Source organism: Athene cunicularia, assembly GCF_003259725.1.
Source record: "Athene cunicularia isolate RWA chromosome 9 unlocalized genomic scaffold, athCun1 chr9_part1, whole genome shotgun sequence".
In the NCBI taxonomy this organism is placed as follows: Eukaryota; Metazoa; Chordata; class Aves; order Strigiformes; family Strigidae; genus Athene; species Athene cunicularia.
In genome coordinates this window covers 13,537,325-13,554,708 of record NW_020799110.1, presented here as the reverse complement: position 1 = coordinate 13,554,708, position 17,384 = coordinate 13,537,325, and the positions used below count along the sequence as shown (strand labels likewise).

At 44.4% G+C, this 17,384-nt stretch overlaps 1 protein-coding gene across 1 annotated transcript in view; it reads left to right on the top strand.

The window, feature by feature from the left end:
• Nucleotides 1-17,384, top strand: part of FGF12 (fibroblast growth factor 12) — a 79,396-nt gene that overhangs the window by 59,344 nt on the left and 2,668 nt on the right. Inside the window, exon 3 of the mRNA XM_026855176.1 lies at nucleotides 11,108-11,306. Within this exon, the coding sequence (XP_026710977.1) occupies nucleotides 11,108-11,306 (199 nt within the window). The remainder of the gene's footprint in view (nucleotides 1-11,107; nucleotides 11,307-17,384) is intronic.

Below are 17,384 nucleotides of genomic sequence, written 5' to 3'. Positions count from 1 at the left end.
CCCCCCCCCCCCCCCCCCCCCATTCTGGAGTAGTACAGAAGAAATCAGTAATGACACGTTCCTTCTTCAGTGATATAGTTAGGACAGCTCTGAGGTTTCCTTCCCTCTCTCAGTGTGTTTGCGAGAACAGATGAACAAGATTTCTTTAAAATTTATCATGCTAAGAGAAGAATTTTCAGAACTCTGAAGGATCCAGCTGTGACACGTAGTAAACTACAGGCTTTCTGCAAGCAAGGTAGTGAGATTGAAACAGGCAGGCTTAACAACTGACCTTTTTGTTATTATTGCTAATGTAGCTGCTTCTTTTTGTGGATGTTGGTGGTAGGTGCTTTTTGGAAGGCTTCTTGTTCCTATATCCAGTGTGGCTGTGAGGTATTTCAGATCATAAAGGAACAATTTGAAGTGCAAACTCCCCATGGCAGGAGGATAGAAGCCACCACCCTGGTTACAGCAAGCTGCTCACTCCCCTGTTTTCCAGTGTGTGTTTAAATTGGAGTGCACACAGGGCCTTTGGCTCCTTTTAAGGATCACTGATATGCAGTAGGTCACTGACATTTCACATCCATGACATGCCTCCTTTGTTATACCCCGTTGCAGTAAGCCAACTCTCTGAGCCATCTCTGGGATTAGTGTTTTAGTTCAAACCAGGACTGCACTTCTGGAGCAATCCATCCAGTCACCCTCACATACAGCTCTTCGATTTGCACCACAGGGTGGTCTTAGGCTGTGCAAACTAGATTCCTTTTGGATAAAGCCAAACTGAAGTGTCCCCTCCAGGAGTGCCCCTAAAGTGCCAGATATTCAGACCAGCGGACCAGGTGGCAGCTAGACCAGACTGAACCCATCCTGAAATTTTTACAGTGCGAGTGTCCAGCCCTTGCCACCAGCAGTTTCACTCTACTCATTCAGTCCTGCATTGTAGACACAGCCTCTGCAAAAAAAAATCACGTGTCTGCAGATCTGACTGTAAACCCTGGATCTCACCGTGACTGCATGCTGCAATAAGTAGCTACAAATGGGAAATAGCAATTTTTAACTCTGAATTGCTTTGTTGATATATTTTCGGTCATATAATTTAAAGACAGTTGCAGTCTTCTGTATACTAGTAACACAATAAAATGGTCTCCTGCTTTACTGTGCATTGTGCCAAATAGAGTTAGTATATTACTCTCTCTAGAGTGACTATATTATCTTAGATTGGAAGTTGCAGTCATTAGTTGGCTTCTGAACAGGATCAGATGCCAAAGCTAATCTGAGTTCTCTAGCAAAGTGTGCAACAGAGTGAAAAATTTCACTATAGCCACTACTGCAAAATCCCTGATGATATACTTCCATCTGTCTGATTCCTGGGAAGCACAGCATCAGCTACGATGGGTCACTTGGCTGCATAAGCTGGAACAATCAGATCTAAGCTGTGGCATAATGCAGGTCCATTCAAAATGTTTGTGCACTGTCCACGAGTTATTTCACATCCAAAGGAAACTAATAGAAAAAGAACAAGTCAGGTTAGCAGCACATCATGGAAATCCATTCAAGGTATAAATAAGCCCAGTCTTCTCTGTGAAGTTGTTTTGGCCTGTGAGATTTGTCAGCTCTTTTCCAGCTATGCAGAGATACTGTGGTCAATATGTGGATGGGACTTCTATCACAGCCGAGTTGGCTGATGTTCTGAATTTCCAGAAAATAGATGAACAAAGGACTGTCAGCACTTCATGCCAAAGACATTCTTTCTTCTGTCTTCTCTCCCAAATATGTTCTGAGGAACTGGAGGCGCATTCATTCCTCAGGCTGAATATCCCTCTATTGTATCCAACAAACAAGGCTTTTCATACACAAAGAGCAATTTAAAAAGTATTAGATGGGACGCTAGCCCAAACTGTCTGGCTTAAGGACATGAGCCTGGAGGAGTCAGGACCAGCAGAGAAGCCTACTCTCAGGAATTAAAATCCAGTGCCTTAGTTACGTGGCAGATGTTCACCAACAAACTGTTAGTAAATGATGCTCAGGACCAACAGAAATGTGCCTGCAACCCCTCTTCACAGTCTTCCTGGTGGTTGAGATGATAAGCAGAGGAGTTTGAAGTGCTAGGTATGTGGTATGCTTGGCTGCAGTAAAGCAGCCCCCAGCAGAGATGGGGCAAACGCTTCAGAGTCACCCTGGCAGATTTTGAGGAACTGCCATTGACCTTTTTTGCTGGCTTTGTCAGCAGAAACGTTGCTGGGACCCAGTCTGAGTCACAGATCTCTATGGGTTTCCTTTGGCTCTCCCCGTGGGCAGCAGAGCCAGCCTCTACCCAAGAATATGCCATGAACCTTTCCTTTTCTCTGTGTAGGTGCCGCAGCAGTTGGTGCAAGGGGGAGGGAAAAGCTACATAAATTGTCATGCTTCATAACATTTCATACTGGTTGTAAGATCCTGCTTGTCCAACAAACACCAGCTCACCTTGGCCTCAGTTGGTGCTTTAGACTACAGGGCTTGTTGTGAATTGGCCAGTTGTAGCCAACCTGTCAGTAAGATGTCAAAATATTAATAATCTAGTACCACTCATTTTCAGGATGGAAGTTTTAACAGCAAAGAAATTGAATTTCCAGCACTGGTCATGACAGCTTTGAAATTGGTTTCATGCAGCAGCGATCTTCCTAGCATTAGGAAAGATAGGGAGAGTGTCAGAGATGGTGTGTTTCCACCGAGTCTTGCAGCTTGAATTTAAGAGTCAAAGCAAAGAGCTATCTCAGTACATCAGCAGCTTACGGTTGTAATAGGCCTTGTGAGCTCCTTGGCAAGTGCTCTTATTTTCTGCCCACATGACATGTTGTTGCAAAAAAATAACTACACAGAAAATTAGGCTAAGGCCATTTTCTTTCTTCGGAGCTGCACTCCATGCAGGGCTGTACCTTCAGATAAGCACAAGCATGGTTTTCTCTGTGTGCTACAACACTGTCTGCTGGAAACTCTAACTTACGAGGACTTACTCACAGTCCCCTTCTCCCTGACATTGTTATAACTCCATTATTTCATTTATGTCAGAAAGAGAAGACATTTGCCTAAAAAACTGAACTGGAACCTGGGGGAAATAAGTTCCTCTATGAGCTCTCACACTTCTTGTTTTGCCGAGCATCCAGCAAACTGGTTGATCTTTCTGTGCTCAGCATCTCAGCACAAAAATGTAGAAACAAGAGGTCTTCCATGTACTCCTGTCATGGTGAGGGCATTTTTGTGCCCAAAGCACTCGTACTCCGGTTTGAGCCTTTGAGGATAGTTTTAATACAAATAATAACATGATAAATCTAATATTGACTGCTAATTTTCCATTAACAGTTGTTTTTCTGACTATCAGAAGAAAATAGTGTCTTATTTATAAATGCATAATAAAAATAGCAATATCACAAAAGTAACTGAATGCCACAAATCAATTTATCATGCCCTGTGCTCAGACTCAAATCAATGCCAAGAAACTCTCTCTGACCCCATAGAGAGCTCACAGGTTCGAGGCATCCCATCTGTCTGTGTTTCTAGGGCTCTTACATTATTATTCTTCTTCATAGTTATTTCAGGCTTTAGCAGATGAGGCAGTACGATGCTAATTTAGGAAATCTGTTTTTCTTGTATGCAACTAACATATCTTCATCTTGTCCCATCTTGTCTCATGATCATTACCTCTGAATGCAGAGATGTATTTCTGGATACTGTTTTGGAGTAAGGAGAGTTGATAACATTGTTATGAATTTCAGACACTTTGTCAGAAAAACAGAATGTGGAGAAAACAATGGATAAGCTGGGATTCCCAGGTTAGAAATTATTCTGGGGTTTCACCAGATCCCCAGGCTGCCAAGGAATGCGGTACCAGAGACAATGCTGTCAGAAAACACACACACACACACACCCCTTTGTAGGAAGCCGTTGCTTTCCTAGAGGAGTTATGCTGAACTGGATGGGCCAAGTGCCATGTGAATGAGCTATGCTGTGATCACTACTCCAGTTCGTAACAGCTCCAGACTTTAAAAGGGTTTAAAACTCCAGCTTGAAATAAGATCCAAAATTTTAAAAACAAATCAATCAACTAAAATCCAAATACATTTTAAAAAGGGATAAAAATTCATTCCATCCAACCATGAATTTGCATTTGGGGTCCATCATTAACAAAAAGTGAAGCAAAGGACAAAATACATAACTTGTTCTGTGTGCCCCATTGGTTGACTTGCTGGATATGCAAGCTTCCCCGGATAACACTGTACACAGAGCTGTGCAGTCATCGGTACCCAGGTGTTACTCTTCACCCATGCTCTCCAGGGAGCTGTGGGAAGTGAGCAGCCTGGCTTGAAGAGTCATCCCAAGTTACGTTCTTGTCAGCACTCATTAAGTTGGAAGCTGTGTTCCCATCAGGACTTTATGAGCAGCTCACCCAGGGCCAATGCAGTGAATTCAGGCATTTTTATCTTTATGAAGTATTTGGTAAAAATGTGTCTGCACGGTGGATGGGCCAAGAGCTGAAGGCTGAACACAATACTGAGGTGTGGTGGGATGGGCAGGTCTGAATTTGGATTCCCCAAAACTCATTGGGTTCATCTGCTTTGTACCCAAATGTAAGGCTGTAGCTTCTGTGGCTCTGTACAAGCTCGCGTTGATCTAGGTAACCAGTTAGCCGTGGCAGAATGGAGCTCAGCGTGTCTTTGGCAATACTCTGCTGCGTGCCCGGGCAGATGTCCTTGCTGCTGCAGGGTTACCTTGGGCATGTCCACACAACAGTAGCACCTTTGTCTTCAGCACTGACAAACCTCCTCTGTGATGATATGGATTATTTAATCAATCCTTGAACACAAAAAGGTGTTTTAGTAAAGCTTGTGTCCACATACAAAGATCTGCAGCTTAATTATTGAGGCACATCCAGCACTTGATTTTTTTGCTTGTCTAGGAATATTGGGTCAGCTTGCAAGACTTAGCAGACTTGCATTCCACCTCTTGCTTGGGTGTTTTAAAGTGAAGCCAACTGAACAAATACGTACCTCGAGCACAGATAATTCTCACAAAAGTGAGGGCAGATAGACCTCCAGTTAGATTTTTCAGAAACAGTAAGATAGGTTGCTTGCTAATGCTTCTCTCAGCTCCCAGAGCTGGGGACCAGACCTGTTTGAACGGTGATTTATTTGAAAATGTGCTCCCTCCAGCCCACAGATGGTCCAGGCAGAGTCAGAATACTTGCAGATACCATATTGTCTCATCAAGTGAATCTCTGCTCTGCAGCAGGGCTGTACACTCCCATGTAGCAGCTTGTTATTTTAAACCGTATATGCTCTCTCCTACTTATAAAAGGCCACCAAGAAGACTTGTCACCAATCTCTTATGGAGCTAGAAGGGGGAGGAAAAGTGGAGTGTGAACAGTAGAATATCACCTGCCATCTGGACAAAGATGTGATGAGATGTAAACTTTGGATGCACATTTGCGCTTCTTGATCATATGCCAAGAGAGAGCTCAGCTACAATTATTTTAAACCATTTCCAGACAGATGCAACCCTAGGTCATGGAGGAAGCTACACAGAGGCAGGAGGACACTGAACTCCCATCAGGCTGTATGCATTGCCTGTGGGAGTGCTGCCGTGGTCTGCATAGGGCTTATTCTGTGAACGGGACCTACATGGTTAAAGACCTGTCCTGGGAATAAGAGTATGCCAGGATCAAGTGCTAGGCTATGAGACTTGTGGTCACGGGTTCTCAGATATTCAAAGACGTGTTTAGTCTCTGAACTTTCACAGGTTTAAATGGGAGTTGGGTATTTGCATTTCATCTGGAAGTCCAAATGTCTTTGAGAATCCAGTGTCTTTGTTTATCCACACAGGTCTGTGTTCACTGAGATCAATGCTGAACTCCTCGGTGCTGTTGTCATAAGAGGGGTGTTGATTAAACCCTGCTGTGGCGGAGGTCAGTGAGGAATGTAGAATGGGCTTTACCGGGTAAAGAGCACCCTAAAGCAGATGCTCTTCTGCAGTGCCATCCTCTCCCTTGGGATGGAGCAGCGCTTATACAGACGTAGTGAACATGATCCAGTCGTTCCATGGTCTGCCTCTGCAACCACAGTGAAATGCCACTGCTGATAGCGGTGCTGATATTTATGATTCCAACTTTGTATGTTTTAAATGACTTGATGAGCTTTAAGTATTAACACTAACATCAGTGAGTATCCTGAGCCAGATTCTCTGGGAGGGAAGCCTTGCCATGCCATAGGCTTTGGTGCAGTTTAGTGTTTTATCCCATCTGAAGATCTGGCTCAGTAATTGTGCAGAGCATAAAAGAGAAACCCGTAAGTGCTGTAAACAAAGGAAAACTGTTACTCTGGGAGTGTGTTAGTTAGATATTTCAACACTCATAATTAACATCCCTTTCCTAAACTGTGGCACAAACTACTTGCAGAATGGGCTTTTTCTTTTATCGCTGCTAGTTTCAGTGACTAAATTTATTAAGTCATTAGGTTTGTATGTGGATGTGTATATTTGCTATTCTCCTTTGGGTTATAATAAAATGAGATCTTGAGGAAAAAAAGAAAAATCTTTATTTATCTGGCAATTTTGAGAATGCTTGTAGGGAAATGGCAAGCAATGCAAACAAGTCGCCCAGTCCGGGAGGACACTGAGGAAGCAGCTGAGTAGTGACAGTCTTCTCCTGGCTTCCTGGCTGTCCCTGAGCATTGCACACGGAAAACTGTCACCGTTGTTGACATGGTCGGGGGACATCAGGGACTTCCATGTCAGTCAGAGCTTGGACTAAACAAACAAGGGAGCGAATTGCTCGCTTTTGTGATCAGAATCCAGGGGCACCATGCTGTTGCTTATGGGGGACCCCATCTTTGCACCTCCCAGCTGAGGATGCTCAGGGTGCTGGTGGCAGTGATGCTTCCAGCCTGGTACAGGCAGGGGCTGGCACTGCTCTTCCTTGCTCAGAGCAGCACCAGGGCTGTCCACTGCCCTGGCAGTGCTATGACTGCACCAGGGATGACACCATTGGATCAGCATTTTTTTGAAGGAGCCCAGACTTCTGAGGGTGGCAGTGCATTCCTGGAATACCCTGCAGCCTCACATCCACAGGTTTGACAGCAGGGCTTCTCCACTAGCACCTGAGTAGCTTGTCCAGCTTTACAGAAGTGCAAAAGAGAGTCCAGTCAAACTTCCTAAAGTTCAAGGCCAAGAGGCTGGGTTAGATTGACTTGACCAGGGCAGGGGAAAGCTGAGGTAGATCAGAAAAGAAAATCTGTCCTCTTACAAACTGCCCCCAGCCTGTGCTGGGGTGGGGGGCAGATGGAGCCAGACATTGCCAACACCTCCCTGGAGGACCAGACTCACCCAAGTGATACAGAGATTGGCTTGTGCCTGGAAGTTCCATCCACATCTGCATCTATAGATGGCAGGAGGCACTACTGAGATCAGGAATAAATGAAACGTCTTTTTTTTGTAAACCAGAAATAGTTTAGGGGCAATCCGTGGTACCTTATATCCACTCTGAGCAGATCTAACACAATGAATCCTTCCTAAATGGCCATTGCATCCATCCATCTCCCTTTGATTCCAAGTGTCATTGAATGTGGTCGCCCTAATTTTCTGTGTGATAGCTACCATTTTATTTTTTTCTAGACCGTGCAATTTCCAGTAAAACTAGAGTTAGCACAAACCAGACCTATGTTTGTTTTTCAAAGCAAATAAAATTACTTTTCATACTGGAATTGCCTTTTGTTCATGGAATTGGATTGAAATACAGAAAACAAGTTGAAGGCAGATGCGTATCATTTTGAATGTAAATTACTAACATTTCTTTTACAAATATTTCATGCAGGTTTTTCGTTTAACGATTAAAATATACCTGTTTTTTCAAACTGCTTTCAGTAGTATCTGTAGACATTTAACAAAATACCTCAGGCTCTAAATCTCCAAATAGTAAACAAATAAATGTATTTATTTACTTTGTATGCAAAAATAATTTAGTCAAAGGCACATCTTTCACATGAAGATAAAACCAGACAAATTTCCTTTTTTTTTTTTTTCTCCAAATCACAAGCATACTCTTTAATGAGGATGACTGGTGGGTTTTCGGAGTGAACCAAGTTTATGACTTGGTCCCTACACCAAGTGAGGGAGTGAAGTGGGTGCCCCTTGACCCCAGGGCTTACCATACCATTACCTCTGGAGGAGGGTGTCCTTACGTCCTGTCAGAAGCATATGGGGGATGCAGCCTGAGGATCTCTTTCCTGATTTTACCCACTCTGTATCTGTGGGATGAAGAGAAAGTACTGGACTCCAGGTCTGCCCATCTAGCACATTTCATCAGCACTGAATTCATCTTAAAAAACAAACAAAATAAGCTTGCACGCCCCAGAGGTCTGGCCTGATCATCTGTCCCATCTCCTTTCTGGTCAGCTGTTTTTATCTTCTCCATTCTCTTGCTCACTGAGTCGTGTTTGCATGTGGTAGTGCCCACACCAAAGATTTCTGGTGCTCAAACCTGTGGAGACCCTGTGGCACATCAATTTGGTGGTAGGATGAATTGCATCTCAGAGTGTGCTTATCCCTACATGTCACAGTGGGACACTAGCTGTTGCTGATGAGGTGATATACATAAGAAGGGTAATAATGATGAATAAAACCAGCATTATTTAACTAGAACTTAGCTGTCAAATCTTGTGGGTTTTACTAAACTGCCGAATGGACAGAGCTGGGATGTTTCTTGGTGGTGTTGCCATGGTTAGTGTCCTGAAGTGCTATTTCAACTGAATTGTGGGGGGTGAGGAATCAACCAGCCAACTCACAAAAACAATGGGACGGCTTTCTTTGCTTGTGGGGGAGCTTAAACATTAAAGGAAATCACTATTTTTTCTTTATTTTTCTTAAATCTTCATTAGGATGTCTTTAAATACATTTGCTTTAAAATATAATTTTGCTGCTTTATTGGTGCAAGTGGATATACAACATGGCATTTGCTTCTAGGAACTACTGTTGCATGTTGTAAAATACTACACTGTGGTAATTTTAAAAACAGATATTTATCTGAAAACTTGATTTTCGATAAAGTCTATAATTTTTTTCTTTTTGAAACACTACTTTCAAATGCATTAGCTTTTATATTTCTTCTTCATTGAAAATAAAAAAGAGTCTTTGTTCCATGCTGAGATTAAAACAGATGTTGAAAATCCAAATACTGCATGCACAATTAATTCCATATTTTGGTCAAGTCAGTAACTATCCTTCACAGCCTACCAACTTTTCAGTCCCCCTAAAGGGAATTTTATTGATTAGTTTTTATTGATGGGATAACAAAGGCATGGGGAAGGGGATTGGGTTGTCCAATTTGGTTTTAGAGATGCTCTCCATTGTGGGGCTTGCTGCCTGGCTGGGCCTGATGCCCAGGAGAGCCCCCGAGCCGGCTGGTGGCAGGCAGCCACTGCAAACTGCCCAGCTCCTGGGTGAGCTGCTTCTTCCAAGGCAAGGCAAAGCCTGGAGCTAAAGAGCAGACTTAAGGAGCACTTAGGCACTGATCTTTTGGGAAGCTACTTCAAACACTGTTTTATAGTGCTCTAAGTCATCTAGATCTCTCTTAACTTGTTTCATTCTCTTCTTAAAATATTTATTTCTCCAACAAGGAAGTCTCCCTCAGATAGGGCAAAATGACCTGTTGGGCTGACTTTTTTTTGTATCTGTGTGGCACTAATGATTGATGCAAGCTTCACATGTACAACACAGCTCCACGCTTTCTGCTCTGCTTTATCTTCTGTGGCTTCAAGCCTGCCTGGCTCCGTAGGTCTCTTGCATGCTGGATTTATTGTCAAGACCAGCAACACTTTATATAACCCCCAAAGCACTTGGGAACACGTACCTGAGTGTTGCTGAATGTTCAAAAAGTTCACTCCTAAATGAGGTCTGCAGTAAGTATGTGGCATTACTCCAGATGCTTTGCTCAGATGTTGGTCATGGGTTTTCCATTAGCAAGGTTGGAGAAGCTCCCAAAGACTTCTGAGTGGCAAGGGCTTTGGAAAGAGCATTGCTCACCTATAGCAGCACCTGCCTTCAGTCACAGGGCTCTGAGTTGCCTTGTCTGGGCCTTGCAAGAAGGGATTTTGTTGTTAAAACAGTTTTTATTCAGAAAATGCATATTCATTGTGGCTTGAGTTTTTTTGCAAGAATGTTACAGTTCTAAGGAACCCAGTGGGAGAACTACATCAGGTTCAGTGAAGGTTTGGGAGCCCACTGACACAGAGTCCCCTGACTAGCCAGCTTTTTAAAATGAGGTTTAATATTTTCCTGTGGTTAAAATCTTGAAAAGTTACTGTGACATCACGAGTTTTGGTCCATAGGTGAATGCAGTCTCCTCCTTGAGACTTTATGCAAAGCCAGCCCAAGCATCAGAGGCAGAGCTGGCACAGGCTAGGGGGTTGTTTTGGACAGACCCATGTATCCTTTGTTCCTGGGCAGGTGTGGGACCAGTTCTCAGTACTTGAAGAAACGCTTGTGTCAGAATTTTAAAATTACTTCTTTCTCTTTATTAAAAGATTTCCAGGCTTTGTGCCAGTATTTCCTCCCATCACTTCTGAAAATAAAATAGTTTACTTACCTTTGTACTTCTGTTTCTCCAAATCTACTTAAATGCACCTGATAAACTTCCCTTGCCCATAAGAATTTGAAGAATCCTCAGTATTTTAGACAACAACCATTGTGCATTTCTTGGCTATCACAGGGAAGGTGTAAGACCAAAGCCAGGGGAAGGCACTGGGAGCAGCAGACGAGCGCCAAGGCTGTCTCTCTGCTTCTCGGCTCTTTTTTTATTTTGCTTAGTGTTTCAGTCTAAATCCTGGCAAATTCCTGACTTTTCCTGCACATTTTTCATGCCTGTTCACTATAGGCTGTTTTACAAACCACAGCTCTGCGGGGGAAGGAGAGCCTTCCCTTTCAGTGGGGGGTTTTCTAGATGTGTGTTATTGCTGGGAGCTGGTATTGCTGATGCCTGTTGTTTTCTATTGTTAAACTAACTGCAATGCGTGACCGTCATGTATCACTCAGTGATGCCTAATTTAGGAGATCAGTGATTAATTCCTTCCATTGCTTTTTCTGCTCTCTCTCTCTCTCACTGCAGGATGTTTTCACACCAGAGTGCAAATTCAAGGAATCTGTCTTTGAAAACTACTACGTTATTTATTCTTCCACGCTGTACCGGCAGCAAGAATCTGGACGAGCGTGGTTCCTGGGACTCAATAAAGAAGGTCAAATTATGAAGGGAAACCGAGTGAAAAAAACCAAACCCTCATCACATTTTGTACCCAAACCCATTGAAGGTATGGAATCTGCCGGCTCTCCATCAGTGGGGCATGGGCAGGGGTTTGGGGCTTCCTGGTGGGGGTGTTGCACTGCAAGACTAGAAAGCAGGACAATATATGTAACATTTCAGAAAGGTGCTGGGCTGCACTGTCAGCATTTCTTCTACTTTCCTTCCCATGTAGTAAACTTTGCGCATTGTGCCAAAGGTGTTTCTCAGCTTTGGGTGCTAAAGGATGAATTTCAAAGCCCGGCAACATGAAAAGTTATTGGGAAAGGAAAGCAGCCCTTCAAGCAGCCAGCAGTTCAGAAGGAATCTGATCTAGCAGTGACCATAACCCTGGGTTCTCTGTGAGGATTTTTCCAGCATCATTCAGTGGGTTTCCAGTCCCTGTAGGTAGCATCAGTAGAGATAGAATTTATGTCACCTGATTTTAGACTTTGACACTCTGTTTATAGTAACAGAAGAGAAATGGCACAGCTGTGGACGTACTTTATATGTCTACCCTAAGATGACTTAAATCTGTTTTTTTCTCAGATGTAAAGCCATCCTAGTTAGTCACTGTGGGGTAGAGAAACCTTATAAATATCCAAAGTTAGATGAGATGCTGTCACGCCATATATCTTCATCAGCGTGAGGCTTCAGTGAAAGTCTTGCCCTTCTGCTGCTGACCGTACACTACTGAAGCGTGCCACAGGCTCATGCCAAGGCATTTTGCTTTTAATGGGCTGGCCCCTGGTAAATGGAGAGATGTAGTGATGAGCCTAATACTTAAAAGGGACTGACTTGATTCTGGAAACAAGGATATCTTTTTTTTTTTTTTTTTCTGTTGCTTGGAGAAAGAACTACTTTTTGATCTCCAAGCCTAGGTATGCCTTTCTGACCGCATCTTGGAGCAGCCACAGCTAAGTCCATGCACTAGCAGCTGTTTTAACAGCTTCCCAGCTGAGGTGCATGGGCACATGAGCGTGCATGTGTGAATGAAAGGCCAGTTCAGGAAGGCAGGCTGAAATCATCTGTTGGAACACTGAAGCAAAGCACAGTGAGAGAAATTTAACTCAGCATTCCCAGAGTGTCTGTGGCCTTTGCATAGGAGATGGAGATGTTGGAAGATCAGAGAACCACCTGGAGCCTCTTATTCTGTGCTTGTTTTCAACAGCTTTTCTGAAGCATTAGTAGGATTGGTGCCCCAAGCCCTCATTGAGTTTTGCTGAGGAACAGGGCCTGCTTTGGGCATGGGGTTGGTCACCAGATTTTCTTCTGTCTCCTCCTCCCCTGCCTTGGGAGGAGAGTCTTGCAAGTGCTGGCTTTCACAGCTGGGTTTCCAGCTCCTTCTGGTATTTCTTTGCTGCCTGGCTGAGTGTTAGCACTCATCAGTGGGTTCCTTTGAATCCAGGCTTCTTTTCTGACGTAACATGTATGGCATCTGCTGAATGGCTCAGTAGTTGTATTCTGCATGCATTAAACTAGGCTATTCCTGTGGCTCTTCTTATGGAAAGCCTTGTCTTAATAGAAGTGCCTGACCCATGAGTTCTCACTGCAAGTAAATGCCGCTCTGACTTTCATTTTGAGAAACCCAGCCCAGCCCCAGAGCTTCCCTTTCCTGCAGTTGCATCCTCCCACGCTTGCTTCAATCACAGCTGTCACATAACCTCTCCATCGAGTGAGCGTTTTGGAAGTTGGCAGCCAAATTAAGGGCTCCTCCACCCCTTCCCTCCTCCACATGCTTTGCAGTCAGGCTCTGTGAGTGCTGCTGCATCAAAGAGCTGGCAGTCTCCCAAGCCGAGGCACGTGTCAGATTCCCAAAGCATTCAGCTGTCTGGGACTGTGACTCCAGACGGAGGACTCTGTTCCCAAGCCTAAGATTCATTGTAGGTAGCAGAGGCTTGTGGGGAGGGATGGAGTAAAATGCACTCGGCTCCACGTGACTTCTCTGTGCTGCATCCATCAAAGCCTCCACAAGCAGAGCTTACAAGCAGAGATGTTACAGAAAAGGGGCAATTCCTACCCTGTTTTAACAGCTCTTTGACTCTGAGGAAGTATTCAGAGCACTCCCCTGCTATATTTACATGTCCCTTCTGTTAAATGCTGTGGCATGCACCAGCGTGGGCTTTGCTGCTTATTCCAGCCAGTACTTTGCAGCTTCGGTCTGCAGGAACGCACCCAGTTTCCCTTTTGCTCGGGTACCACCACCAGCATTAGCCCCGCCGATGATGGCTGACACAGTAATGTATGCAAGGAGAAAGCTGGTCCCCTGGGAAGGAGAGGTGTTACACACATAGCTAGGAATCACTTCACCCACCACTTCAGTGGCAATTATCTCTGACATGAAACTTTCCAGTTGTTTGCCATGTGCAGAAAAATTATGCAGCATCTTAAGAGAAGAAAGCGTTTGCAGGGAAAGGAAATACAAAAAAACACCCCGGATTGCTCCTGGAGCTCATTTCACTCCTGTTGCTTCATGCTGCTTTCTCAATTAAGACATCCTCTCCTTGAAGTTGCAAACAGGCAGTAAACTAATAAATAAATATGAAATATCCTCCCAGACAATTTCTGAGGACTACATATGTGTACATGTGCATATATATATATATACACACACAGTGGTATCTGTGTATCTATGTGTGTTATCTATGGCTTTTAGCAGCTACAACCTTGATTGTCAGGATGCTGGAGGTGTTCTGTGCAAAAGTCACTAGATACCACCTGGAAACCGTTTGGGGTTTGGTTGGTAGGAGGGGGGGTTTGGTTTAGTGTAGGTAGGACTTGTTTGGTTTTGGAAGTAACATTAAGCTTAATCAATATGAAAGCACAAAAAACTTATTAAGTAATAACAGGGGAAACGTTAAGTTCCTCTCCCATCTGTACGCAGGCAAAGCCAAGGCAAACAGCCTGGCAGGCAGCAGTTAATGTACTGTGTGGTGCCAGTATTGGTTAAAAGCACACATACACAACACATTTCTTTTGGTATTTTTATTTCTGATCACTGATCATTCGAGTTAAATGAGCCCTTAAAGTGCAGACATATAGATTGAACCAGACTGCATAAGAAATTAGCTTGCGTATAATTGTTACTTGGACACCAAGCAATCTTTTAAGGCAATTTCAGTCTCTTTAAGTGTCTGTAGTGATTAATACTGGACAAACATTACTGTCCACAATGCCTCTTCTTTTAAATATCCAAGCCCATCTCAAACAATGGGAGACTTTTCCAGTCACTTAAGTGAGAATTTTATCAGATGCTTATTGTGGATGTGCTGGTATTTATGTTTCCTCTCTGTGAAGACATCATTTCCAGATTGCTCTCCCAAAAGAGCTGCATTTCATCTCTCACCTGACCCAAACGAGAATGAATTTTGGGGTGGCAAATCTGGCCACAGAAAGCAGAAGACAATTCTTTCTTCATCTGAGTCAGCAGATGGAGCCTAACTCCCAGTCATGGTGCTTCAGCCCTCATGACATGAACCCATCTCGGATATGAAGGTGACCTGTTAATGACTAGTCTGATCCATTTATTATCACTGATGAATATCCTTGTGCAAGAAACAGAAGCCAGATCTGTCCTAGTGTGTTTTTCCAGGGATGCAACATCGCAGTTTTGTTAAAGCAGAGTCCTCAGGTGTTGCAAAGAAGTACAAGACACTGTTGCAGGAAGATGTATGTGGTAGGCCTAGTGAAAATGCTTCAAAGCATTTTTTGTGAACCAAAGCATGTTTTGTGAACCTTAATTCATAAAACGTCCTAAAAATTGTTCTTTAAAATAAAACAACAAAACCCCACACTCTTTATCAGTCTTTGTTAACACAGCTCCTCTTTTGGGTCTGTCTTTCAAGTGGGCAGGTTTTGGTATGTTTTCTACTCCACACTAACTCACTTGTTCATCTATCAGACTCCTAATCATCTTAGTAGATGGCAAATGCAGTGTATTTTAACCATGCTTTTGTTTTGCTTTTTGTCATCCTGTGCTTTGTTTCTTACCTGAACAAACTGATTTCCATCTGGCAGCATCCTGCACATTTAGCCGCCAGATAGACAGCAAGCTCAAATGCCTCTGAAATGCATCAGCTGGGACTGGGTTTGGAACACAGTAATTAGAGGCAGAAAACAAGGGTGCGTAATCACTTGCTCCTTCCTGCTCCTAGCTGCTGCTTAGACAATTAATTCTCTCCACCGAAGCATTAGCTAATGCAGCCGCTACTGCAGATACTGACACCCAGAGCTGTGGCATCCGTCATGGGACAGAGCACGTCTCCTGGGCTACCTGCAAGAGGGTGTGTGCCCAGCCTTGCCCAGACACTGGTCCCGGCTGCTGTCAGGACATGTGGTGATCCTGGAGGGCTAACGACCTGCCTACCTGCTGAATGGCAACTTGAAAAAAATTTGGTTCCTCCTAACTCGCTAGGGTCTGGGGCAGGGAACGCCAGGAGTGAAGCTGGGTGGATGAGGTACATTGAGGGTCCTTTAATAAGCTTTTCCCCGTATTCCAGAGAAAGGAAATGGAGTTTGTTGCATCCCCTGAACCTCCTCAACTTCCAATGATGCCAAGTGAGAAATAGTAGGATCAGGACACAAAATGGTGCGTGCTTTCCAAACTCAGGCAGTCCCTGACGTCCAGGGAAGCAGCACAGGGTAATTTCGGTTTCACTGTGTGGGTGATGTACCAGTGCCATGCCTGGGAAGCAGAAATGAGGCTGGGATCCTGTGCCAGCACATAGACGAGAGATTGAGCTGTTCCTGGGTGACAGGCAGCCTCCTCCATGCAGTTGCCTTCAGGAAGGATGCTCCCTGCCGCCCCCTTCCCCCTTGCTTGTGTTCCCAGTCTCCTTCTTGCCTAATTTTCGAGTTGTTTCTTTGTGCAAAATTGTTCCCTTGCGCATGTGAATGGCAGGCACTGTTGGTCATCAGGGAAGAAAGGAATCAAAAGCCACAAGAACCAGACACAGGCACAGCTCCACTGCTGCTCACCCCCTTTTACGCCTGTGGCTCTTCAGCAGATCAGGCTAAGGGCACTTTCCAATTAAAGTGTGAATATGGATGTGTTGATTAGAATGTGGGACATGGGAGCTGATTGTCTGATTGAAGCTCCAAAGCATTAGCTTGATTTCCAGACATTAAGGGCTGTATTTGGCTTGGTGTGTGGGTGTGGGTGGGTGGGAGAAGCAAGGCAAAGCAGGGAGGGGACTCTTGTTTGAGCCAAATTGCTCATCCTTCCAAAGCTGCCTTGTGCTGTGTGCACCAGCAGAACTCCCAAGCATCTGGCCATGCAGACTGTCACACTGCTGCTAGTTTACCTTGATGGAGGTGACAGGGGCAGCTTGTTTTCACACACACACATGCACAGAACCCCCTGACAGACCTGTCAGTGAGTGCCACTAGTCCTGAACCACAAAGATGTACTTTAAAACTCGGTAGATCTGGCCACTCACAACAATCCATTTGCAAACACCCCCCCCCACCCCCCAGTCCCTGACTTAATATCTCTGCGTGAGTCACACTCAAGCTTCCTCAGTACAAGGAGTAACAAACAGCAATCCCAGAGCCTGTGTTGCACAACATGTCACATTGTCCTTAAAAATCCCACGCGTGTGCAGCTGTGTGCATACACACCCGTGTGTCTGTGCACACAAGGGTTTGCGGCCGCCGCTGAGCGATGGCCATAGCTCAGCACACAGGCACCAGTCTCTTGTGTAGGAAAATATCCAGGCTCTAGCATGTGCATGATGCCCTATAAATACCACATGCACTGATAACTGTAGTTATAGCTAAATACCAAAAATATGCTCGTGCTGTGCTGCCAGAATTTCTGGCATGGTCTGTTGGTACAGCCAGTCCAGTACGGAGGCTTTGACAGTTCTGCCTGAAAAGCACACTGTGAGGCGCCTCCAGCCGTGCCCTATGTCAGTACTTGTATCGTGCACGAAACTGGAAGATGAACTTACAATTCCTGCCCTATTTGTTTGCTCTGTGTACAGGCTTTCCTTCATTTTTAGCTACAAGTGTTGTTTACTTCTGTGGCCTGATTTATACTCATTACTCCGTGGGTCTTGTTAGCAGCTCAACAATTTTGCCCAAAGGCTGTGGTGAGAGGCAGGGAGCT